Source organism: Xiphias gladius, chromosome 11 (assembly GCF_016859285.1).
Source record: "Xiphias gladius isolate SHS-SW01 ecotype Sanya breed wild chromosome 11, ASM1685928v1, whole genome shotgun sequence".
Lineage (NCBI taxonomy): Eukaryota > Metazoa > Chordata > Actinopteri > Istiophoriformes > Xiphiidae > Xiphias > Xiphias gladius.
Window position 1 is genome coordinate 21,318,622 of NC_053410.1, and position 27,099 is coordinate 21,345,720.

The 27,099-nt window shown below is 39.5% G+C and overlaps 1 protein-coding gene across 5 annotated transcripts in view; it reads right to left on the bottom strand.

The window, feature by feature from the left end:
- Positions 1 to 1,266: 1,266 nt before the first annotated feature.
- LOC120796038 (regulator of microtubule dynamics protein 2) overlaps positions 1,267 to 27,099 on the bottom strand; it is a 39,820-nt gene continuing 13,987 nt past the window's right edge. The window contains exons 3-13 of one of the 5 annotated variants that reach the window (XM_040138336.1): positions 23,672 to 23,849; positions 23,461 to 23,563; positions 21,814 to 21,874; positions 11,907 to 11,962; positions 10,747 to 10,780; positions 7,441 to 7,516; positions 6,814 to 6,891; positions 5,225 to 5,323; positions 4,136 to 4,189; positions 3,944 to 4,024; positions 1,267 to 3,743 (exon numbers count right to left, since the gene is read on the bottom strand). In XM_040138336.1, coding sequence (XP_039994270.1) covers positions 3,690 to 3,743; positions 3,944 to 4,024; positions 4,136 to 4,189; positions 5,225 to 5,323; positions 6,814 to 6,891; positions 7,441 to 7,516; positions 10,747 to 10,780; positions 11,907 to 11,962; positions 21,814 to 21,874; positions 23,461 to 23,563; positions 23,672 to 23,849 — 874 coding nt within the window. In that variant the 3' untranslated portion in view covers positions 1,267 to 3,689. Of the gene's footprint in view, positions 4,025 to 4,135; positions 4,190 to 5,224; positions 5,576 to 6,813; positions 6,892 to 7,440; positions 7,517 to 10,746; positions 10,781 to 11,906; positions 11,963 to 21,813; positions 21,875 to 23,460; positions 23,564 to 23,671; positions 23,850 to 27,099 lie in introns of those variants that run through there. The other 4 variants (XM_040138335.1, XM_040138339.1, XM_040138337.1 and 1 more) reach the window with 4 other exon arrangements.

Consider the following 27,099-nt stretch of genomic DNA (forward strand, 5'->3'; position numbering starts at 1 on the left):
AAACCACAATAAAACTAACAAGCACACAAACAAGCTTATGTACTTAAAGGTAAAATCCGCTATTCTAATCCAATACACTTTTTGTCAAGTTCAGCAAATATCTCCTCGTGGTCCACTAGCTGTCTTTTCTGTGTGCGCTGAAAAAAAATCTGGTGTTCCTTCACAGCCCTGGCTCTGTAAGTGGGAAACAAAGTGGCAACAACGTTACTCCAGCTATTTAGCAACAGGGGCGGGGGGCATTTGTCCTTGTGCACAGGACAGGGGAAAGAAGAAGAGAAGAGGTCAGATTGGGGAAAGGGGACTGCGGGAGAAGGAGATGGTAAATCTGGCACATGCTAACTATTAAGGGTGGATAGTGCCAATTTAAGGAATACCAGAAGAAGGAGAAGGAGCAGTCTACCCTTCATTACCGGACCATGTGGAGTTTTGAACAGGACTCATCTGGACTGCAGACAAGAGAACGTCTACCAGCGGCGGCATCACGGCGGTGTATACTCCGCAGCATAATCGCATTGTGAAGGAGAGATTGCCGAGAACCAGCCAAAGAGGAGAGGTTCAGAAGAACAAAAATTGAGATGGAAGCGCTGTGATCGGGCAAGGGCGAAGAGCCATCAAGATGTGAGCTATAGTAGCACAGGAGTTGTGAGTGTCGCTGTCTGCAGCTGGTGTGCTGGCTCTGGGAAACCATCTCATCTTCTCTGCATGTTAGCTTCCTAGCAGCAACTGTAGAGACGGTTTACTGTCTTGTTTTTTGCTCTATATCATGATATTTGTCCGTAAACGTGCAAAGGGGTTTAACAGCCATACAGACCTACAGACACAAGATTGCTAGATTTTCTGGATTGATGTATAATTCGAAATGCTATGCCAGGTAACGTTACCTTCCTTGTTAGCTTAGGTAGAAACCTATGGTCCTCTGACACTGTAGTTTTATAAAAGCACTCTAAATTAACTCTACTTTTTACCCTGTTGTGTTTCGGATGCTGATGTTTGTGTGCGTGTTGTTTGCTTGATGACTTTTTAAGGTTTTTTTTGCTTCAGCTATGAGAAAGAGAGTCCAATTCCCTGCTGTATCAGATGATCTGGATCCCACCATTGTTAGTGTCGTTGCCTTGGCAATGCGCATCCATGAATTTTGGGGGGCGGATCTTCTGAAGGAGCACTGAAGGGAGGCGTGTAGTTGTTTTGCTGCTGAGTTCAGTAACAGTCTTTCTCCAGAACCTATTACTATTCCTTTAAACAAGCAAGACAAATGACAAATTCCTATCAGGACTGCACAGATTTAATTATAGACTCCAGTACCATTAATCATTCAGTACACACTGCTTATGATACTGTACAGTATAATCTCTATGTAGTGATCAGATTTGATATAACCGTAAATATTTTACTTGCTTTGGCATTTGAAAAAAAATCAAATACATTCGTAGTGCTGGTAGAAAATCTGTTAATTGACAAATAAAAACAAATATTCTTGTAATTTTCACAATACAGGTAGCCTTAATACACAAAATGAAATAAAGTTAACCAGACTGTAGATTGATAAAAATCATCCAAAACAAATCTCAAGAGTAAACAAAACTAAAGTTTTCATACAATATGCATGTTTAAAATGCATCACACTTACAAGATTGAGGACAAACATTCACAAAACAGTTAGGAATACCTAAAATTAAATATCCAACCATTAACGCAGATTTTAGGGGCATTATTTAACCTGGAATGCAATTGTATGCGCCATCCCATCATGCTAAAGCAATGGGTCGGCCTTTCCTGCTTTATTTGTTATAGTTTAACTAGAGAGCCAGTTAAACTGTCCAACCCTTTTGCCACAGAGAGAAGCAAAGATTACAAAAAAAACAAAACAAAAAACACAGTTAACTATGTTGTTTGTTCTCCTTTCATCTTGTACTAATGAAGCCTTATCATCATATATATTTTCACTTCATGTTTGAAAAATGTTTCACTATGTGGACTTTAGCAGGATGTTTTTTTATATTAATTGAAGCCTGAAACCTTAATTTAACCCAAACTAGGTTAATTAGGTGCTGTATATATGCACTGCAACAGGAACCTTCACTGAACATTAGATCATTTTTTAAGTAGGCATACCAAGTTTGAGTGGTGTGCTTAGGACAGCTCTCCACATCTTTGACATTGCAAAAGTTCATAATAAAACAGATGTCTCAATAAAATTGACTTTTGATTAAAAACAATACAAGACAAATGAAATGTAAGGGGGTCCGAGCTCCAAAAGGGAACATATGGAAAATCATTTAGGTAACCATCCTGAAGAAAAACATTACTGAAAGGTTCCAACAGGAACTCAGGATCAAAAAGGGGTTTTTCTCAAAAACACCTATTGGGTGCTTCACATGACCCCTTAATAAGAAATAACTGATATCATTTATGGGTTCTTTGTTAAACCTGTTCCTGTATTTCTAAAAAAATATTTTTCAATGATCTGGCGAACGTGCACGAGGGCACATTAACCACAGGACGTCTGGCCTACAGCCTCAAATTCTGCATATCAAATACCCCAGGTCAATTGATAACCAGGGCTTAAAAAAATGTGAGGAATGACATATCATGTCAAGTAAGTAAACTTTGATATATTCGTATGTGTGTACTCGGATTAGAATGATTCAGTGAGGGTTGTTGCGGATCCGTATAACAGTGGTCAAGGAAAAACATTAAAAGCGTACTGCACCCAGGGCTAAGAGTACTCTATTATGTCTTCCTGTTGGATCGTTTGATAAACTGCAGTTATACTGGGGTGACATTACTGTCACAGGTGCTGAACAGCAGGAGGTAACTGAATAATGAATGTCTTCAATGAACAAATGCCAAAGTCAAAAACCACAGTACATCAGATCTCATGAAAAAGGACATAAAAGAAAATGTTCATCTACATGTGTTTCCTGCATGATTTAATTATTTTACAAAGTCTGAATGTAAATGTAGCCAGTGAGCACTTATGCTGGTCTGAATTACGGCAGAGTGAAGAGTGCAAGAGGTCGTCCAGTGGTCACGGCATTCCAAGATCTTTGTTTGGGTGCGCCATTGTCAGATGTGCTTTTGTTATTCCTACTTCAATGTTTGATGGGAGACACAAAAAACACAGGACGGAAGAGGAAGGAACAGCAAGTCCTATGGGTCACTTTCCCAAAAAGTGACAGGTCTTTGTTGTCAGTGAAACTCGGAGCAATCAGATTTCGGAGAGAATGTCTGCTACACACTGCTGTACAGACAGGAGCAGATATACTGTATATACTAACAATCACACTGAATTCACTAAAATTTATGATTAATCCAATTTCTCTAAAATTAAAATCAATAAAAATCTATCTCAAACTTTTGATGGCAATGGACTTGATTATTTGAGAGAGGGAAAACAAATTATCCAATTGATTTAGTACAACTAGGAATGTCAAGTTTGTTTTCCACTATTAAAAAAGTTTTTATAACAACACAACATTAGAATACAAGTCTGATTTAAAAGGACACAGGACGGTGCTGACGTAGGGAGCCTATTGCTCCCACTGGTAATATAATGCCACATCACACCTTCCTCCACTCACAGAGTGAATTAACATGATGGCCTCTCAGTACGCACTATATCCACACCCACACACACAGAGCGCTCAGAAAATAATTTTCCAAAAGAATGTGCTACTGCGCTGTCATCGTCACACTCCAAGTGCTGGGCAGAGTAAGTCTAGCTCCTTTTGTGCCTCTTCATCCTGAGGAAAAAGCATTATTGAGAATACAATAAAATATGGCTATTTGACTGATTAGGAAGCCACCCAAACAACTGCTGCATCTGTACTGAGATTCCTGATTTATAGTGCATTTTGTAAAGAGAGATGAGAAAAGGCGGAAGGAATCACCCTCTGAGATGGATATAAATAGAGCATTGCAATATGACAGTGATGACTTCTACCTCTTTTGAGACAGTATTCATTGAACATGCAGCTTCATACATCTTCACAGCTTTTTCCCTATGCCCCAGGTCTTTGTAGCACTGCCAAAGAAAAAAACAAAAACTGTCAATGCTTTTTTTAGTCCCAGTAGGATCCCACAGAACAGTGCACATTTTACAAGACAACTGCGATCTAAAGTTTCTGGTACTAACCTTGGCTAGAAACACATAGTTGAGTTTAGAATATCCTGGATTGATCTCCTCAACCTGAATAAAAACACAGATAAAAAGGTTTTGGTTCATTATCCATATCAGATGGATTACATATTCATTAATTGGTTGGATTTCAGTGGACTGTATTTAAATGAAGGCACTGTTCTTCACGCATGAATGGCTAAAAGTTTTATCTGTATCATTATAAAGGCCAAAAACAACAGGCATTTTCCTTGACTCATCCCGACAGTTAGTCAAATACAGATAACCACAGGTTAGAAGCCGGGGACCTGCTATAACCTCGCAGGATGTATTTGTTGAAGCTCGACAGTCTCTCCAGAGGTTCTCCTCCAGTGTCATGAGCAACATGTCATAACAGGACCACTTAAATCAAATTGATGAGTGAGATACACAAGACGTGACTAAGAGGCAAGCTCAGGAATATTGGCCAGAAGCAAAATTCATTTCTCTACTACATAAACATTAGAAATTCTAAACACTGAGGGTTTGGTCTTTGAAAATTGGGTACAGGAGCAACCTGGAGGCAAATTGCAAGTATACGCTGGACAAACAGGACACTATGTGCTACAACTTTCATTAATCAGGACAGTTCAGGGGAGAACATGAAATCAATAAAACTGTATGAAAATAAAAATAAGCAGTCTACGTATCAGTCCCTATTTTTGTGCAATTATTTTCTAGTTTACTTAGTTAAGACACTAGGAATACAGACTGAGTGAAATTCAGTGATTCCTAAAAGTGTAAATATGCTTCAAAGAAAGTGAAAATTAATAGTCATTCCTTCTTCATGCAATGTTTGTCCACTTGTGCAGAGGTGAGAAAATACACAGGATTTGAACCCTCTCAAGATTTATTCCTATTTGTATGAATCATTTCGTCTCATCTCTTTCTGTGATGGCAGGCTTTTGAAACTGCATTTTTGGTGTGGGGCAAAAAAGTTTTCGGAAACACTTTTTCATTCAGATGTGGACGATACACTGTAAGAACTATTTCAATTTGAGAATACTCCATCCTTAAGAAGTCGAATGTCCCCAGACTGGTGTAAAAAAGTACCTTAAGAAAAAGTACCTTAAGAAAATTCTTTAGTGCATCTTCAACTGTGGCACTTGGAGGTTCTCCAAATAGTGTGGTCGCAACTTTCCTCTCAATCCATGATAACTGAGCTACCTGCAAAACAGTCGAACACCTTACGTTAAAAGAGAACTCTGCAAATTAGTTTGAGAGTGAATTAACATCAGGCTAAAAAGAAGTGTTTCACTGCCCTCTCTGGTTGAAGGTTTCAAGCCTGTTTCACATGCTGGGTGTGGTTGGGTGTGGTCAGAAATGTGCCTTTTGGCAGCTGCAACCACACCCAACAGTGTTGTCACAATGATCCTTGAGTACACATGTGCTTCAATGCAGCAAGGCACAGTTTAACCCCTGGAGGTCAGCAAAAAACAAGATCTTTGGTGGTGTTAAGTTAGTTTAAGAGATTAATGAGCAGTTTGAATAACAATGTCCATCAACTTCAAACAACAATCTGAGGAGATGTGTACCAAAAAAGGTCCTCATCTCATCAGATTTAAAACTAAATTTTTCAGATCTTGCTGAGGCATGTTGCAGCTATCTCATGAGATATAATGTAAAGTGGAGGTTTTTCCTTGTATCTCCTTTTGTAACTTAAAAGTAATCATGTCTGTGAGCAACCAACCGCAAAATTAAGTGCTTTAGAAGTTAACGGGAACAAAGTTCATGAATTTCCTAGCAGGATTAGTTACATATAATTTTTCTAAACTATTCCTGGCCAGAAAAACACCGTTACCAGACTGTGATTTGTCCAGTATTTCTATGAAAACCGATACCCAGTGCATTGATACTTTTGTACTGACACTTTTCGCAGAAGATGATAATGGCCAGGAAAAGCCTGGGTCAAACATGTAATGTTCCTGCCTCACACCATTCATCAGAGCAAAGACTAATTGCAGGTGTAGCATTGCTTTGGCGTCATCACAGGACCTTTCAAACAGAACTGCTGGCTGAATGCAAACAGTAGATCATTGTTGAACATGAAGGCACCACAGACGGCCCATAAAACTCAATCCCTGAAAACATCAGGTGTTACTGCTCCACTAGTTTTGCACAGTAACTCACTCTTTCTCCGGTACCAACAATATAAGCGAGTATTAAATCATTTTACCAGAGCAATATCTGTAACAGCTTCCTTCCTTTCAGCAACTTAGTTTGACAACTAGAAGTTACGTGATAAATTACTCATGAAACAACTGGACACTCAATAGCAGAACATCTGTAAACCTTTATATCTAAATGACAATAATTCATCATCACACATTATTTTCAAAAATGACAGGAGTGATTAAATGGCTGACAGACACAAAGACATGATGATCAAAGAAACAATCAAAAACAACTGGCTACAATGAAAGAACATGAACCGAATAGGAAAAGGGTTGAAAAATCTCAATGGTACAAATATTGCAGATGGAAAAACAAACCTCAGGGAAACCTAAAAAGTGGGAATGAAAGGGGGAAACCATGGGTAGATTAGCAAAGGGAGGTGGGAGGCCACAGAGACACGTCAGCCACAATTAATTCAATTTTTGCCAATGTGTGGAGAGATGGGAGAGACAAATGTGTTGTGTGTCGGGAAGGTCACATACAGCGTAGCACCAGCGGCCCAGCAGGTAGTAGGACATGGGGTCTTGTGGCTTAAGCTCAATGGCTTTATCCAGATGATCCTGGGAGGAGAGGCACACAGACAAGGAGAAGATTTTCACTGTTGATTCATGACACGGCTGCTATTTCACTGCATTCTGTTCTGACCTGATCTGTCCTGCTTCACCAACCCACAAGTATTTCACAAACACCTCACACACACGCGATCTCGCTGAGCGACCACACACTCCTGGTTGTCACGCACCTTCCCTCCCTCAGTCTTTTCCATTCTCCCTCTCTCTGATCCAGTTTTTTTTTTTTTTCATATCTTCCCTCTCCAGCTCTCTATCTCTCTCTTTCACCTGTCAAGAGTTTGCAGGTACACAGTGTTTGGGGTAGCTGCTGACAGAAGATGAAATGCTACGTGCCGGTGTTCCACACTCTGTCTTATGCAACTGAATGGCTACAGGATTGGCTTAAGTGATATGAGTAGCCTTTCCCCCTCTACTCTAGTTACATATATGTATATATGAAATATGTACACACATAATAGTGCAAGCATTTTATTAAATAGTCACACCAAATTTCAGAATGTGTAGTCCCAGACACAAATTATGACAACAATGACTTACCTTAAAGATGTATCCATTCTTTATCTTGTTCTGAACTGTGTCATACTCTGCCATAATTCCACACATGATGGCATACCTGTTCAGAGACCATATTAAGTAGAAGTCATTTGTCTGCAGGTTATACTGTTTGGCTCATCACTGAACACAAAGGCATCTTTTTGCTAATATTTATTCTGGCAAACTGAAGGCCTGGACACAGTTGTGATACTCCAGCACCACTCTGCTACACATTCACAGAGATTAATACATTCACAAGTGTGAGACACAGATTACAGGCATCAGTATGCTTTTACTGAAGTGCTTGTTATTCTCTGCCAGCACATTTCCTACATCAGAAGCGGTTGGGCGCTGCATCCAACAATTTTTGTTGCCTTTTCAAAACTAAGAATCTGGTGAGCACACTGACTTCAAAAAGCCAATCGCCCAGGTGTGTCGAGTGTTTAAACTTTGTCTTTTTGTATTCTTCACACACTTTTTGTGTTTACAAACGAGTACAACACGATGAATGGCTCTGACGAAAGACTTGAAAGTGTGTGCTGTTATCCCTGTATCTGAATGATTATTGAGTCTTGCCTGTTTTTATGACAGCCAGCTTTTGACGCTGTTTTCAAGTGTGCCTGTTTGGAACAGCTATAAACACGTCTTCCTTAGGACGTGGACCACCATGTGTTGGGGACCGAAAGTCTTGCACAAGGGCATCTCAAAACCATTCCTTTATCAAGCCACCCAGTTGGTCCAGCAAATTGAATCTTTGACCTTGCTTGACAAGATCACATCTGTCCTCATTTTGCCACATCTTTATATTGCAGACAGAATGAATATCAGGAGGTCACTGGATGGAAATAGAATAACTTGCCGAGGAAAGTTGCAAAATACACAAATTATTTTCACTGCCCGATTAGGTCACCAAAGAATCATATTATTCTCAGCTTTTAAGGTACCTGTGCATTATTGAAAACGTAAGATCCAGCTACAACACATAAGTCAAGCAGAGAAGTTTTGCGTAGGTGGGAGGATTGGAGAGAAATTGGGCACCACCATTCAGTCACACCGCCTTTTCTCTGGGTCACTAACAATGAGTCAACCAAGGGGGCACTGAAAAACCACAACATTCACTGTTCCTTAGCAAGACTCCTCATTAGACAACATCAGCAGAGATAAGCTGCTTCGCCTTATTCCCTCCCTCATTAATTAATAGAATGACTTGGACCAATGGGCAGGTGGAGGGGAAACAAAGAGCGATTTCAGCTTTTGGATCTGTAAGTCAGCATGACGCTGAGGGTTTGGAGAGGAGAGGAGAGAGATGATCAAAGTCTTTTCACCGCAAGGCTGCTTTAATCCTGCTGGTACTCTGTCAAACACCACAGAGCGACATAAACACCTTTTTATTTGAAGGATCAGCATGTGCAAAGGTCATCTGAAAATGTCGTCTAACATGGTGGTGCTCATGGTAGAAGGAATCTGTATGTGTGTACTGAGGTGTCTGGAATGTGTGAATGGATTTTTTTAACAGGGCATGATTTGGCGGTGGGCTACTGTTCACTCTCACTCTCTCTATCTCTGGATAGTGATCAGCCACAGCATGCCGACACAAATTAAAACATCAAGAAAAAAAGAAAAAAGGGGTGAGATGTAATGAACTATTATAGAGTGCAAATTATATTACATGATTACCAGGTAATTATAAAATTAAGATAATGTTAGACAAATTAATAAGTAAGTAAGAAACCGCGCTTTGACTTCAGTTGAAAATTCTCCTCCTAGTAAGTGAACAAAATGTACAAAAAAAAAAAAAACACGTGAGTCTGGGGGTTATAACTGGGTGAAACATCATGCAAACATGAATTTTTGTGCTAACCACCATTACTGTGGGCTGTATGGAAAATTAACAGTGATAAGATAAGTACTAACCACATCACTTACAAGTGCCCTAAATATTCTCTGCAAAGCAAGGAAAGCCAGATGAATTATGTGTAACTGTAACTAAAAAGATCAGTGTTTATTTTCTTAAGGTAGCGCAGGGTGTGGGTGTTCTGCCGCTGGCTGGCGCTCGATGAGTAAAGAGCTGCACAAAATCACAGGAGCAGAGATGCTATCTGTCTGAAGTTGCAGTGGCTTCCGATCAGAACAGTCTGCTGGATATAAAGGCTTTGAGCAAAGCCATCACCAGTGACTAAATATCTTCTGTGAGGAAATGGAGCCAGGACACAGTTGGTTTGCACTTTTCCACTACATTTTAATCTAATTTTGAGCTCCCCTCATACAAATAATGAGAGTTGTTCACAGTAGACAGTGGTTCCACAATCTGGTTAGATGATACAATTTAAACAAAGTGAAAGCAACAGTGGCCAAAAATTATTACTGAGAAGAGTGAAGAATTATAGTTCGGAACTAATGCATTGGAATAGCATTTAAGAGAAATACAACTAGAAGGTACTCAGCAGAGCTCATACCCTCGCCAAGGCCAAACAATCCTACACGTCTGTCTAGCTCTTAAAATAGAAAAATAGAAGGAAAAAAAAAAGTAGTTTGATAAAGTAAATGATTTAATTGTCATAAAACATATTAAATCATAAATAGTGGACTGTGTGTAAACCGTATTCAGCAATTTCTTCCACCAGATCTGGATCATTATCTGAAACTGCACCAAATTCTACAAAGTTATAGATCTCAACACCCTAAATACGTCCGATTTTTTACATCAAGATCCATACATTATTTCCTGAGAAACTGACAAAAATTTTTACAAAATGCGCCATCTCGCAATGTTAAGGAAAGTGATAAAAAATTCCTGGATCTGCCCCTTTAACCGGATCCTCAACTAAATTTAATGGGTTCTTCCCTGGGCCATGCCCCATCCCTCCACCAAGTTTGGTGCAAATGGGTTCAGTACTTTTTGTGTAATCCTGTTGACAAATAAACAAACCAACCAACCAACAAACAGACAGGGGTGAAAACATAACCTCCCTGGCAGCAGTAATTAACAGCTAGGGGACCATTTTCTTGATTAAACCCTTCTTAGCCACATTTAGCAATATTGGTCAATCCACCACTTTGGTCCAGACTGAAATATCTCAACAGCTACTGGATGGATTGCCATGAAATTTTGTACAGACATTCGCAGGGTGGAGACTACTCACTTCTGCAATTCCTGACCTTTCCTCTAGTACCACCATGAGTTTGACATTTGTTGTCTTGAGTGAAATGACTCAACAACTGAATGCATTACTGTAAAATTTGGTAGAGGCGTTGTGTAATGTACAAACTTTCACTTTCCGTATGGCACAATCATTAGGTCAAACTTACATTTTTTCCAGCACTTTGCTATAGGGTCCAGTTCCTGCAACAGAAATTACATTCAGTCTCAGCTATACCATATATTTAGTGCTAACTAGCAAAAGTTAGCATGCTAACATGCTAAAGTAAGATGCTGAACATGGTAAACATTACCAGCCAAACATCAGTACGTTAGCATTTTTATTTTGATTATGTTAGCATGCATGAGCATCTAGCTCAAAGCACAGCCTAACAGAGCTGCCAGAATGGCTGTAGACTCCAGAATGGCTGTTAATACTTGCAGCGATGAAATACCATAGTTGAAACAATTAGTTGATGGATAAATGATTCGTCACTCCACAGAAAATTAACAATTTGCTAATTGTTTATAAACTGATATAGCAAAAACGCCAAAAAACAGATGGTAGCAGCTTCCAAATATGAGGATTTGCTTCTTGTCCTTCATCTATATCAATGGCAATGAACTAATGAGTCCAGATAGCTGCAATCTTCTTTGAGGAGTTATGCTAACCAGTTAGTAATTACTCTTTTTCTACCATCATGTTGTCATATGCTAATGTGACTAAATGCAATAAATCTTGCAGTGGTTAAATGAGTAAAGCGACCAGAGCAGCATACCATAGAGGAATAGTAATCATAATCGAGATTGAACATTTCCCAGGTGAGGGCTGTGGGAGAGATTGCTCAACAACTGCTACTGCAAGACATATTTCTCTTCCCTCTGAATGGCTAGCTGTAACATTAATCAGCATGTGGCAATTCTGGCAGTGTTAACTTAGAAGTATGTAAACCTAAGAGTGCCAATGGCTGAGCTAATCATGATTGGACCAGCATATAACATTGTTGGCTCATCACGGCACCTGGACTTTCCCCCTCTGGCCTTAGACTGGGGGAGTTAGCAGTTGTGGTTACATCCAAGTATCCTGTGTTTCTGTTTTCTATGTGTATAATTCACAAAAAGATTAAAGATTAACTTTTCTGCGCCATGTAGGAAATGGAGTGTGTGTTCTTTTTGGGTCCTATACAACATATCTATTGTAACTGTGTGAAACAGCACTAGGCCGGCAGTGAAGAGGCAGACGAAGGGGTGGTGAGAATTAATGGAAGGGAGCGAATAAGGAGATGGGATGTGAAGGTGTAGAGAGGTGTGTCTAGCCTAAGGGGCCTACCTGCTGTTGTTAATCCTTTCCTTTCTTCTCTGAGTTGAAATACTATCTCTCCTTGACTGTCTAGGCAAGAAAAGGGAAATATCAAGAGGAGGAGGAAAGGTGGCTAGTGGCAAAACACGCCAAGGGGGAAGATGAGAGAAGGACAGAACACTTCATTGCGCAAGGTTATACCATGTTCTTACTGCGGCTCAGTGAAATCCCCCACTCTGCTGGGCAAAAACAAAAGGGCCTAAGTGTCAGTTGCTTGGCGGAAACAGCTTGATTTTGATTGATTTCAGCCCTCAAATCCAAACACAGGGACCCCATTCAATGATAGAGAGGGCCAGGCAAGACTCCAGGCTAAAACATGTACAAAAACAAGAGGAGGAACTTGAGGAATTCAAGGACAACCTGTGTTGAGTGTGTGAAGTGCGCTGATATACTTAGCCCATGACAGAATGAACTGATAGTGTTTTCTTTGGATGGGAGGTGAGATTTGTGGCTGTGTGTCAAGTGTTCCCACAGTGATGAGCCAGAGTACAGTGAGGTCTGAAAGTTACACACACACAGGGTTTCCACAGCTACTGGGAACAGAGCACAATGCTGCCACAGTGACACTGACGATGACTGTGTCACTGTGAGGCACGTGTTTGAAATTAAAGTTGTCTTTGTAGAGGACAAAGTGAGCCCATTCTCCCCCTCCTCTGAGTAGCACTGGCGCAGGCTCCCTGCTTAATCCATGGGCCTTTGTACCATCAGAGAGGCCCTATAGTCAGGGATTTATGTGGGCTGAATTCACACGGTGGGATCATTGAACACGCACCTATAAACAAAGCTGGTGATACAAGAACGAATCACCTCTCCCAGCCTGCTGAGATTATACAAATAGGCCTCAGCCTCACTGTCACGAAAGCACCTCATGTAACCCAATGCATGTATAACGATCAGCCATAGTGTGTGTTTGTGTGTGTGTGTGTGTGTGTGTGTGTGTATATATATATATATTATTTATATGTGTGTATGTATGTATGTATGTATGTATGTATGTATGTATGTATGTATAGGGCCATCTTGCATGCAATGTACACCATTGTGGATTTTGAGTTGTATTTATGATCATTATCCTGTTGTAGACGCCATCCTCTTTTCATTTTCAGCTTTTTTACAGATGTGTGATGTTTGTTCCCAGAATTTGCTGGTATTCACTTGAATCCATTCTTCCTTCTACCAGTGAAATGTTCCCTTTGCCACTGGCTGCGACCAAAGTACAATGCATGATCGATCCACCGCCGTGCTTAACAGTTGGAGAGGCTTTCTTTTTATGAAATTTTGATATTCTGTGTATCAGCTGTCTTTTAGGACATTAAAGCTCAGGGCAAAGTAGAGTTTTAACACTCAGAGGGTAATTTAAAGATGTCATTTCTTGAAGGAGTTAAGTTGTTCATTTTCATCTATTTTTTTATATAATAAGTATGCATCCTTTTTTCTACAAAAATACCTTTGCTCATTGTGGCCAAAAAGTTCTATTTTAACTTCATCAGTTCACAGGACTTGACACCTCCGCCAAGGAAGTTATGTTTTCACCGGTGTCTGTTGATTGGTTTCTTTCTTTTTCCACAGGATTATGCAAAAAGTACTGAGTCGATTTAAACCAAATTTCGTGGAAGGATGGGGCATGGGCCAGGGAAGAACCCATAAAATTTTGGTGTAGATTTTTTACTTTTCACTTTAATTGCAAACATTTTTCGCATTGCGGGAGGTATGCCAGTGCCAGTCTAGTTTCCAAAATACATCAGGCTTGTTTAGATGTTCCTTTGCAAACTTCTAATTTTGGGATAAGGGACACAGGAAAGGTTTTCTTCTGATGAAACTTCCATGAAGGTCATATTTGTGCTGTTATCGCTGCACAGTAGAACAGTGCACCACTATCACTTTGCCTTTCTAGTTATCCTAAGAGCAGTTGTCTCTGAAAGTTTTCTTGGTCTTCCAGACCTCAACTTGGCCTCCACCATTCCTGTTTACTGCCATTTCTAATTATATTATGAGCTGAGAAAACAGCTACCTGAAAACACTTTACCATCTTCTTATAGCCTTCTTCAGCTTTGTGGGCATCAATCATTTTCTACTCTGACACGCACAGGGAATTAAAAAATTTAGCAGGTGACAGTGGGAGGGCTGTAGAGATGGTGACTGTATCCACCTCATGGTGCTCTTTGAATAAGTCAAGTGCCTCCACACACATTCATCTTCAAAAGAGTGCTCATCCACCTCACCTGGGAAAAGTACAGAGATTTGGTGGATGACAGAGTGGGAAAGTATGTGTAATCTCCTGTGAAGTGATAACTGTTAAACGGACATCACATTCATCACTTCAGGTCTTCAAACAGCAAATGTACAAGATCATAAGGGTTGCTGCATGTTTTTTGACTGAGTAAGGTTCACAAATGCCCTGCAACAACCAGCTGCACATCAACAGTTTTCAATAGGTAAAAGCTTTGGGTTATTTAGTGTAATCCCTGATTCTATGATACACTCTGAGATCTGTCACTATAGGTATTGACTGGGAGCTATACAAATAAATACAAACCTACAAGAATGAGGTTCATGGTTTTTCAAATTTTGGCTAAATATAAACTTTTGTGACTGTATACACTACAGCCTGGCCAATGCTGGATTTGAGCCGAGAGCAATAACAGTACCAACATCAATGTTGTATAAAAAATCTGATAACAGTGTGTAAGTGGATATTGTGTTTTTTAAATATCCGTTTTACCTAAAACACACTTTTAATGAGGATCCCTTAAATTTAGGAACTTGTTACTTATTCGCTGACATATTGCTCGGGCTCTAGAGGAAACTATGCAAGGTTGACAGTCACAGCAGAATTAGTACACTGTCATTCTGCAGCGTAACTACAATGTGATGTGAAGATGATAAATCTACTTGTAATGTACATCAGATTATAAATTAAACCGACTCGTGTAATCAAATAAGGGCTATTGTGGCTCACAGTATAGCAGCGTGCAATGGCTGTGTGTAATGAAAGAAGTTATGTTCCAATTCATGGTCAGCGTTCCTCAAAGGACAAAGTCCACGAAGGAGGATCCTTCAGAAGACCTGAAAGCCAGGCTGAACCTGCTCCTCCTCCTAAAACAACTTGAGAGTCAAGTCCAGTGCTAATTTCACTACCTGGAATACTGATGGCCCCACATGATACACCAGTAGTGTCCTCCACTTATCCACTCTATTTAGAACAGCCACTGAAATGCGACTTTGTCTCTGTCAGCACATTAAGACATTTTTGGAGGATCAGCCCCTTAATTGGTACGCCGCTAAAGCAGTTGTACCTTTCATAGAGACACTGTGTGTTCACTGAAATCTGCCATGGCCTGACTTGCCATGTAAGGTACATATATAACAGAGCAGGTTTGTTGAGACTGTCTTCCTCACCCTACCAGCTAAGCTGTCACGATCTCTGAGTGAAAATGTTTTAGGTCACAGGACTTTACCAGCTACAGTCTGTGAATATACTCTCTCTCTATAAAATGACTTAAGCAAATTTCCACAAATAAAAATAAACAAAATTATTTTAAAAATCCTATGGTGGGGATTGGAATTGTATAATTTCCTCCAAATTTTGTAAGTATTAATAGGTCATAAACAGTAATTTGACACTTTGTAATTAATTAAAAACTGGCTTACACAACAGAGTTTGTGTGTCATCAATCATCAATGTGTAAAATAACACATTACACCAATAACTGCGTTAGTTACAGTGCGAACAACAGTTTCCTTCATGTAGGGACATATGAGGACACTGTGACCTCATCTTCGTTCTTTAGTCAATCTGCAGGAGCTCTCACTAGGAACTCACCACTTCCCATCCTGCCTTTCTCTGTTAACTTTGTTTACAGTAGTACTAATTAACTGTTTATTTGTTGGTGATGTTGCATGCACATTTAAGTTCTGCCTTTATCCTTTTTATTTGCATATGTATTTTTACAAGTTTAACAAAGCTTGTATAAAACTGTAAGTCGCAAATCATTTGTTGATTTTTCACATACAAAAAAAAAAAAAAAAAACAGTATCCAATTGAACATCTTCAAAGACTTTAATAAAGTTACATTAGGGTAAATGGCAATGGAAAGGTCCAAAAAGCCATTCATTCACTGAGGATATGTAAAGAAGTCTCTATAAGTAGGTTCAGTGGCAGAGCAGGAACTGACTGGCCGCATGTCTAAACAACGTCTGCCAAATTGTGACGAGTTGGGTGGCATTCAGGAAAACAGGTGACAAGTTCTCTCACGGCATCGGTACACTAAGTAAACAATTACCTCAGACATAAACTTCCTTGCAACACTGCCTGGCACCATCCCCAGTCCCTGCCTCCTCCCTTTTTCAAAGTGCGGCTTTACCTACTTTGCCCTGTCCATTCAACTTAGACAGCGTTTCTGCTTGGTTTAAGAATCTTACAAATTCCATTAGTGGATATAGGATTAAGCATTAAGCTTTTTTAAAGCTGTTGCTCTTAATTAACTAAACAAACACTGCCTTCTATTTCACTTGACGTCTCGAGGGCTGCGGTATGTGCATGAGCTAAAGCTAATTATTCCCTAACGAACACAGTAAACAGGGCTGCTGGCTCAAACAGGCAGTTTGGGTATTTTCCAGGAGGAATCTAAACATGCATGTATACAGAAAGTAACCACATGATCTAAGTTATACAGGACACTAATTCAGGGAAAGTAATTAACAGTATCAAATATTCACACTTTGGAAACTATTAGTATTATATAAACAAGCAAACACACCACACTGTTTAAAGTATGTAGTTCATACATCCAGGTCCAATGCTGAACATGAGCTAAACAAAGCTAAATAAAAGGGGCCGTGTATCATTTTATTGAGGCTGTGTTCAAAACAGACTTTGGAGTTGTCTTCAAACCCCAGCAGTGGCAAGCTGATCCCAGAGTTGCATCTGGTGCAATCTTCATCTCTCTATTCCAGACAGGGATTCCATGTATGATAAGTCAAGTTTTGACATGAGCAGTGTTTCAGAAGGGGAATGCACCACTGGGGCATGCACAAATACAAATGGTATTCATGCCATCAGGCCCACTCCACACAACTAATTAAAAGCAAGGGGGATTTTCAGAGCAACCAGGGAGGTATAAAAGAGGGGAAGAGGTTCTCCCAATTTCCTTTCCTTTCATTTTTCTGAGAATTACCTGTGGCTGCGAAATTTCCTTTAATTTAGTGTTATATTAAGGACCAATCAGAGAGAGAATTATTAGCCACTTGGAAATGTCCATTAGCTGCAACCAAAATGCCTTTTAAGATAATTTTTAGTAATTTCTGCAGAACAAGTCAGACAATAGACCAGAAGAATACAGTAAATAAATTGCAGACAAATGTTATGAGTTGGACACAAATCCACAATGTCTTGGTGCCACATGTATCACCAGTGTAACTTCAAGAACAAAATATGTATAGCTACAAATCTTCTAAGCTTGTGCTTTTACGCACCTGCCAACAGACAGAAACAGCAACTGCAATAACAGAAGATCATTAATTGCATGAGTTATTCCACTGTAACCATAGTCTATTTGAGCGAAAATAACCTAGGCGGCGACCGATTAATCCGTTGACTGCTTAATTTACCCGATCTCTGGCATTTTGAGATAATCGGAATCGGCTGATGCCTGCACTCATGAGGCCGATTGACATAATATGTCTACAGACAAATCTGCATGCAGCCTTGTCAGTGTGGCTGCTGTGAGACCATGTTAGTGCTCCATCTTGTGTCAATTTCGCAATTTTACAATAAAGATACTTTAAACTTTGACTTAAATTCCTAACTTTCAAACCTCAACATATTTAACAGGCCACTCTTAATAACATAAACAATGTTTACTGTCTGTATAATTGGATTTACTTCAGTCTTTTATTGAGAAAATGCAAATAGCATTAGTTGGGAATTGTAATGGTAGAAAGCCTTCAACCAGCTAAACTAGCTTACTGGGCTCGAAAAAATGGTTTATGAGCATCCCCAGCCCCCACTCCTATTCCCGACGAGACATGGTTGTAAAATATTTATCAGATTTGTCACTTGGAATGGTTTTGGGACGGTAAGCAAGTGTAACTGTGAAGCCTTTTATTGTTGGTCAGCCTGTGGTCTGCTGTTGTTAAGCATGTTACGTAATATAAACATATTTTCTTCATCAATGACACTTATATAGATGATCATACCAGTGCAAAGTTTGCCAGCAGTAGAGAACATTAATACCCAGCTCGCAGAACTATTCTCAAGTGGACAAAGTCAGCCATACCTGCTGTTAGCTGAGGCAGACGATGAATACAGGATTGACGAACCTCTCCTCTCATCAACAATCTGCTATCGTGAGCGGCTGATAGTTTTGATAGTTATAAGATACCCAGTTTCAGTTACAGTCAGTTGCATTTGCTAATGGGCTAGAGATAGCCTCATTTAAACAAGTGGGCTTACGTTAACAGGAGTTTGAAAGCTAGCGTTAATATTATCACTGTTAAAATTATCATTGTGCACTTGTAATGCAATTATGTGCATGTCTCTCTCCCTCTGCATGTTTGTGTGTGTTTGAGTGTGTGTGTGTGTGTGTGTTGGCATAGTGTTTAATGAGAGATAGTATGGGATTCGAGTTACAGAATCTCCGCTCTATCTTGTTGTCATCTCTAATCACTTTGTAGATTATATCAGCAGGCAGTGCAATGCAAGTGAACAAAATTATTATTCTTTTAATGCGATCGCTTAGATTGGCTATTTGGCTTGTAACCAAGTCTGTCAACAAACATAGCAAATATATAACTAGAATGGCACTCAGTATAGCGCATACCTCCGCCAAGGCCAACGTCAAACAACATACACCAGACTTCAGAGATAAAAAAAATCCAATTCATAGTAAATGATCCGGATCTGCCTCAAATTCTATGGGTTCTTCCCTGGCCCATGCCCCATCCCTCCACCAAGTTTGGTGCAAATGGGTTCAGTACTTTTTGTGTAATACTGCTGACAAATAAACCAACACACAAACCAACAAACAGACACAGGTGAAAACATAACTTCCTTGGACGAGGTACTAAGAAATTCCATCTGAAACAACATGTTACAAGATAACCACATACAGTATATTAGATTGTAATGTGCATGGAATAATGGAAATACTTTTCTTTGTATTTTTTTTATTATATTTAACCCAAATACTGAATCTGTTATTTTCTATTTTAATCAAATTGAAAAAATTAAAAAAAAATTATTTTAGAGAGGCTGGAGAGAATTCTAGCTCCTTATGGCAGTATTTCATTGAGCCAACACCCGGAAAGGCCAAATCCAATATCTGCAGCAAATTGGTGAGCAGGGGGGCTAAACAGGGAAGGAAAAAAAAGAAGAAAAAAAAAAAAAAACACACCACCAACATCTGGAATCACCTGAAGTGCCTATAAAAGGCATAGTAGAAAGAAAGAAGATGCTGCTAGAGCTGACATGCTTCAGCCTACTATGACACAAATGTTTGATGCTCAAAAAAAAATGGCAAAATTGGATTCCCAGGTTAAAAGAAATTGACACTTTAATAACAGAAATGATTTCCAAAGACAACCAGCCCGTTACGGTTTTTTCTTTAAGGCTTTCGGCGGTAGTGGGCTGAAGCATAACCAAGGTACAGCCTTAAAAGACAGTATGCACACAAAGGTTGTGAAGAAAATCAAAGCACTGACTGCACCAAAGAATGCTGGCCCCAATTTGTATTTCACCACAGACTGTTGGTCTGAAGAAACTGATTCATTAAAGACTAAACCAAGAAAAAGTTGTGCTTGTGCTCAGAGACATTGGTGCAAATATGATCAAAAGCATGAGACGGGGACAGATACCAGACCTCAGCTGTAGTGCACGTACATTGCAGCTTGTGTTAAACGAGTGCATTTGCAGTCAGAGAGCAGTGGCGGACATTACCAGCAGGTTGAAGACTTGTGCAACACACGTCAACCACTCTGTGCTAGCATAACAGCATCTGTGGGCCAGTTCTCACCCACGGGAAGTCCACTATGCATATGTTGCAGAGGATGTTAGATCAGAAGCGAACCCTGAACGTGTATGCACAAGAACACGGGAAGTTTACTTGTCCAACTGTGGAGCAAATGGATATCATCTCAAATTTGATTGAGACACTGGGCCCTATCAAAGAGCCGACTCTTGAGATGAGCAAGGCTGAGGCCTTTGTCTCCTGCATCAACCCAAGCACTGCAGTGCCGAAGATGCTGCTTTAGGCAGAGGGTCCCACTACTATGGGAATCAGAACTATTCGGGAGACAATGTTGCAGAGTGTGGAGAAAAGATTTTCCATGATTGATGAGTGCAAATGTTTGGTGCTGACAACACTGCTGGATCCTCAATACAGGCCGTTTCTTTGTAGCAGAGGATACACTGAACGAAGCACTTAAATGGCTAAAAAAGCGAAGCTATTGCCTTTGAGTCTGAACAACAACAAGCCACCACTGGAGACCAAGGACTGGATCCTAAATGAATAAAGGTGGAGGAAGAGGAACTCTCTGTTTTTGTTGACTGAATGTACGCAAACATTTTCGGGGCTCACAGTCATCATGGAACTCATGCTGAAGAAGAGTTAGGACATATCTCACAAGCTCAACTGCTCCTCCTGGAGCTGGTGACTGACAGAAAGACTGGTCTGCCACTGGAATAGTGGAAATAGAACAAAACCCGCCTAAGCATTCTTGCACCACTGGCAAGAAAATTTCTGTCCTCCACCCTCGACTGTTCCCAGTGAGAGAAAACTCAGTGAGGTTGGGACCATTTATGAGAAGAAGAGAAACAGGCTCAGTGGAGAAAGTGTAGAGAAACTTTGTTTCCTACATTACAACTTTGTGCTCTTAACTGGAACTGGGACTAAAAACAGAGATGCTGCTACCGTGTGTACTACACTAACATTGTTTAATTTTTATTTATGCAAGTACTTACAAATTTCCTTTCTCTCTCAGAAACAAGGAGATACTGTTATCTGCTGATAAATGCTGCTAAGTTTTTTGATTACTTGTAAGAGTGCAGATCTACTTAAGCAAACAGACAATGCAGACAATAACATTTGTGTTAAACCGTGTCTCCCATTTGTTATTATTATTAAATTGCTGTAATTTATCAGATGCAAAAAAAAAAAAAAAAAAATCTGCCATCAGCAGCCCTGCTCTCTAAATATCGGCATCAGCCATTGAAGAACCCATATTGGCCGACAACTACTGTGTTTACATTCCTGAAAGTGGATATGATGCTATCAGGTGGATGGGGGGGTGATCTGCAGGAAGCAGATGTTTGGGAGGTAAGCTACTATTATCTCATAAACATGCATGTCCGCAAAGCATGAAGCAATGCTCTGCTGAAAACAACTATTTCACTCTTATTTGACAAAATATGCCTTTTTCTTTGCATATTCTGATCTGTTTTGATTTGGCCCAAAGAGTAAATGAACATAATACACAATTAAGTCACTCTGTCATCTACCTTTCTGGGCTTTCTGGGAGTTTTCTCTTGAGTCGTTTCAGTTACATTTGCTAAACTGCCCAAAGAGACGCCTGAGTCATACATCCAGTCCAACACTGAGGAACAGCTGCTCCAGGCAGACAAGTCACTCAAAGGCACAGCCTTCCAAGACCTCTCATCTGGGGAAAGTACCTGTTTCATGCTTTCATTCTGTCTAATTCTACCATCGGTTATTCCCATAATGGGGCTCAGTGACTGAAAGTCACATGTCATCAAACTGTATCTTCAGGTATGCTTGATTGATTTGGTTTTGAAAAAGCAGCTGGATTAACTTTATTGAAATAAACAAGAGCCAGCTGTTAAATGACGAAATGTGGAAGAAAGGAAACAACTCAAACCTACCACTGATGACTTTCAGCACATGTAGGGTTCAGGCTCACCGCCTCCTCACCAACTTTCTTCCCTAAGAGGAAAAGACAGATAGACAAAAGATAATGATGCTCCGATGAAACACAAACTCAACGCACACAATTCAATTCTTGTTCACGTTACAAAAGAAGAGAGCATGGATTAATGGAGTCAAGGGTTGCGCTGTCTGAGAAAACACAACAGGACATACAGTACATACTGTAACTCAAGAAATTATACGAAATGCAATCCAGGAAGAAAGTTTGGTTTTAAGTCCTTCATCACTCAGTGGAAAGTGTCTCATTCCATCTGCTCTATTAATATCTGGATGAATGTTCAATGTGATGCCCTGTTGCTTTAAATATCCATGTGTCTAACTGTCAAATGCTTTGACAAAGGTGTCTTTGCAGGACGCACCTGGCCCACTCTGATTAGAGGCACATTAATAAGGAAGGATCAGAGAGAAACAGGTCAATCCAGCCTGAACTTTGTAAGTGCAGAAACATAAAACAGCCTCTGTTTGTGGAAAAAAAAAGCATTACGATCATTACGATCTGTATTGCAATTTTACACTGACAGTTGAGGATGCAATAGATGACCAAAAAACTTAGGTGAATGTGTTAAGGTGAACAGTCTAAAAAGCTCAATGTATGTCACACTGAGTGAGACAATTTAAAAAAAAAAATTATAATCTGTGTCAGACTGTACAATATCAATTTTGAGCCATATCAGACATGTCTGTTAAATCGTAGTAGTACGATGTAAATGAAAAAAAATCAGAAAAACAGATGTAGCTAAACAATAATCAAGCTTGGGCCATAGCGCTGGCACTTCTACACATTGGAAAACATCCAAAAAAAAAGAGAGAGGGAGGAAATTGTCAACCTGGTCATAGCCAAGGAAAAGAAGGCAACATGAAATGGCAATCTGGTAAAGTGAGTTTGTGTTTAAGCAGAAACATTAGGTTAGCTGAGCAGTATATTTGTCAATTCATGCTGTATTCCAGTTGGTTGGTTTGTGAACATAGATCATAGCAAGAGTCACGTTGTGAGATTTTGGTCCTGAACATCTGAGACTGTCAGAAGTTTGATGCTGCCCATCTATCGGTTTGGAAGCTCTAAATCTGCTGCTGGTGGACCACTGCTACTGATAATAACAATCAGCCTGAAATCGCACAGGGTAAAGAGGCCTTTAAAAGCTCAATCTTCAATTGATGCACAGTGCTCTTTCCACCACAACAGTCAGATGTTTCACACAAATACAAGGACATAAACTGGAACAATAACCATGACATAACGGATGTGGCAGAAAGGTTGCTGTACAGTAAATCTATTGAGGATTGTATGACTATGCAACATGTAAAGATTACAGTTGCAGTTAATCCTATCTGATCCATTTTAGATTCTAAGTTTGTTCAACGCTTGCCAAACATTGTTTCTGCCAATTCATTGTTGGTCAACAAGTCAAACCAACTGACTGAGGTCATTGCAGGAATACAGAATTGCATGGATTTGGGTTTTCCAGATGAGACACTGATAACTGAGGTTTGTCCATTATAACAGCTTTGGTTATTACATTAGCACTCAAATCCAGACTGAGATGCTTGGTAAATGAGGCATAAAACAAGGTTTAGTAAATTACCAGTTTCTGCATGGGTTTTCTTCTCCTCCAGAGTGGAGCTGACGTCATGAACATCACAGTAAGCCCGGGTCAGCCGCCAAAGAAACGTTGAGTTCTGTCCAAACTACAGAAGTACATCAAAGTGTTAAGACAATTTGTTCTGTATTCAGCCATAGTGACATAATCATCTATAAACTGAATATATGCAAGGTTAACAACCAATTTAACGCACCTGTTCTCTCTGCTCCAGAAGGATGTTGAGACTTTCCCTTTTGTCAGATTCAGTGCCCTGATGCAAAAAGTCGATCCTCTCAAAAAGGACAGATAACATGTCCACAGGCTGGTCTTCATCCCTCTGCTCTGCATCACTTTGCTCTTCTTCCTCAGAGTCTGTCAGTGCAGTCATATACCTGAAAGCGCAAAAAACACACAGGGAAGGACGTGTCAGTAAAAGAAAAGTAGTAGTTTCAGTTTGCTGTCGCTGTTTGCACTGGATTAGAAAGCTAAACTTAATACCTTTATGGTTCCAATCACCAGGCCAGACTGTCTCCATCCTGCCATCAGCAAGATGTGTTACATTGCCTCAAGAAGCAAGAATAAATAGCCTAAATGTTGCTAGTTTGCTTAATTACAAGACGATGACCTGTGTCCTCGTAACTCAATGTAAAACCATTTTCTACTTGTGGGGTGGAATGAAAATACCTCACCTGAAGAATTTTTCAGATCAATCAAAATCCTGTCCTAATGAGCATTTTAACAAGCCCTTTTTTGGCCAAGTGTTGATTATAAAGGATCACTCATCACTGCCTGTTTACACACAAATGTCACCGGGTTTGTTTACATAAGTGGGTCACTTAATTGTTTATAAATACTAGCTGTTAAGGAACTCCTGATGTCATAATGTGGATACCTGAAGGCTTTTACACGATCACAGGGAGAGTTGTTTGTCAGAGTGAGGCACGCAACGCTCCCATTAGATGTTTTATGGTACCCTTTCAACTACTATAGTTGTATGAACTAACACCCTAAGCTAACACTTAAGAAGCAGCAGTAAAGAAAATTGCTATATTAAGGGTATAGGTAGAAATGAAAGACATAGACAAGGGTGAAAATATGAAAAGCCTCTATTGAGCGTTGGCAGCTGCTGCATGTGCGTCATTGGTGGTTAGGGGAATATTTTGGGCTACCAGCCATGGTTCTGGGTGGATGTGTCAGAGCGGGCCACAGACAGCAACACCATAAACCCAACAGGTACCTCGTGCTGGAGACTGCTTCCTGACTCCATCCCCACAACACACCTTCGACCCTGAGTGCTGTGATTACAGGAGTAATATGAGGGCATTTGAGCTGCAGAGATTTACTTCAGTCAAGAAAAGAAGCAGCAATGGTGTGCTGAGATGAATGAAATCTGTGCTATTTTAAGTACAATGTTTTTTGTTATAATGTAAATGAATTCTAATTTAAATGAAAATGCATCTGCTTTAAAGCTACTACATTCAATATTTTTATATAAACAATGGATCACAGGACTATGTTGAAGAGAAAAGTGTCGCCCACAGTGAGCAACCCACAGAGATTTGTCACCTAGCTATGGTGTTCCTCTCGATCCACGGAGCGTTTAAGCATATTTAAGTTTATTGTTTTGGATTTACGGCTCACCACTTACTGTTTTGCTTCACTCTCACTGCTCATACAACTGTCATGAGAGCTAAAAGGAGAATATTGGACTTACATTCCCCAGATGTTCAGAAACATGACTCTAAATGAATGCTAATGTTGCTCTCTGTTTCTTGGTATGCAAATATGTCAGTGTTGTGTTGTATAAAAGCTACTATATTCATCATTTCTACATTAATAGTGGATCAAATTATCTGTTTTGCTGCCCCCAAGGGGCTAAAACATTAGTTAATGCAGGTTTGGAGCAAACATATGTAACTTTTGCTGTGGCCACACGTTACGATTACAAGATGGCTAATGCTAAAATCTAGTGTAACAACAGGTCAAGTAGAGATTAGTCATAATGTTAAGGAGCTAAAACAGGAAAATTCAGTTACACAGCAATATCTATCTAAAGTTTGCAAACATCAGCTAAAATTAGCCACCATAAGATACTGGTAATACCTGACTGAGTAAGGCTGTGATTGAAAGACCCCTGAGTGTAGTAAATTGAGTGAGGGTGCATTTTATTGATTATTAATTTTACTTTTGTAAAAGGGAGATTATGTTCTTCCTTCTTTCAAAATGTACATATGTTTGCTTTAAAGAACAGATAAAAAACGATAGTAGTTGAAATATTTTGAGACATTTTTTGATATAAAGTGAGAACACGTGACCCATTGGATTGTACTCTATTCACATTCAACAGTTTAGGAGGAAACAGAGAATCACCATAACTGTTCGAAAAACTAGATTTTACAATATCTTCATTTTAATTTCCATCTGTTTTTACACCATCAATTTTGGGATAGTACGCCAAAGCCTTTCTACAATCTTACTCTCTGCACTAACTCCTGAGTAAACCTTTAAACCTGAAGGCAAGGCTCAAACCATTTATTGGCCAATACACCAAATCTTAAAAAATCTGAATGGATGTGCTTTTGTGTTTACTCTGACTGGTGTGGTCTTCCTTTTTTGTCTGGTCGCACCTTATTATAGAGCACTGCCTTGTAATAAATAGACCTGCCATTTAACTGTAGCAAGACATATTATTGGACTTGTATCATTCATTCATCCCTAATTCATTCATCCCTTTGTTCTTTTATTCATTCAGCAGTCCATTTTCCCTCCCTCCCAGCAGTGATTTACTCAATAGCTGGAGAGACAGGCAGCACAGTACTGAGTGATCAGCACATTCCTGTCACGCCATTCCATGGCTCATAAATCACTTGAGTTGAAAGAAAAAGAAGCTAAGGATCTATTTGTATTACTGTGTGTGTTTACATAATGTATATATGTTTGTGCAGGAACCATTATAATCCTTGCAATGTTATTAGCAGTGCACAGCTCTGAAAGAACAAGTCTAAATATTTTCATCTTTATTTCAACACTGTCTAGGTACATAATATACCAGCAGGCACTCCTATGACTCACACATGACAAGAAATGAAATTATTTATTGCAGGCAAGTAGAAGTGCAGGTCAGAAAAAAGAAAAAAAACAAACACATTTATTGCCTGTTCTTACATGCAAAAATTAAAAAAAATTAAAAAAATACATGCAAAACATTCACAGGTTAACAACTTCGGGTAATTGATGAACATGGAAATGATGCTCATGGTGCAGATTTAATGGAAGAGGTTGACTATGATGTGGTATTTGACACCTTTGGCCCATTCAGACTTTAACTTTATAGTATTGATAGGAGTGGTCAAACCATTTGTTACATCGACAGACAATCTGACAATTTTGATAAATGATGAATAATTTAAATCATTACCAAATAAAAAATACCACCATTTGCCAAGAACTGTTTCACAAATGAGAAATGGCTTGCTTTTCTCTGTTTTCTGTAAGTCCAATACATTTGGATTTTTGAATTATTTTTTCAACTCATCATTTGATCATTCAGTCAATGAGAAATGCATATCAAAATTTCCCAGAGCCCAGTGTGACATCTTTAAACTGCTGTTTTGTTGTTTTTTTTTGTCAGATTTTATAAGC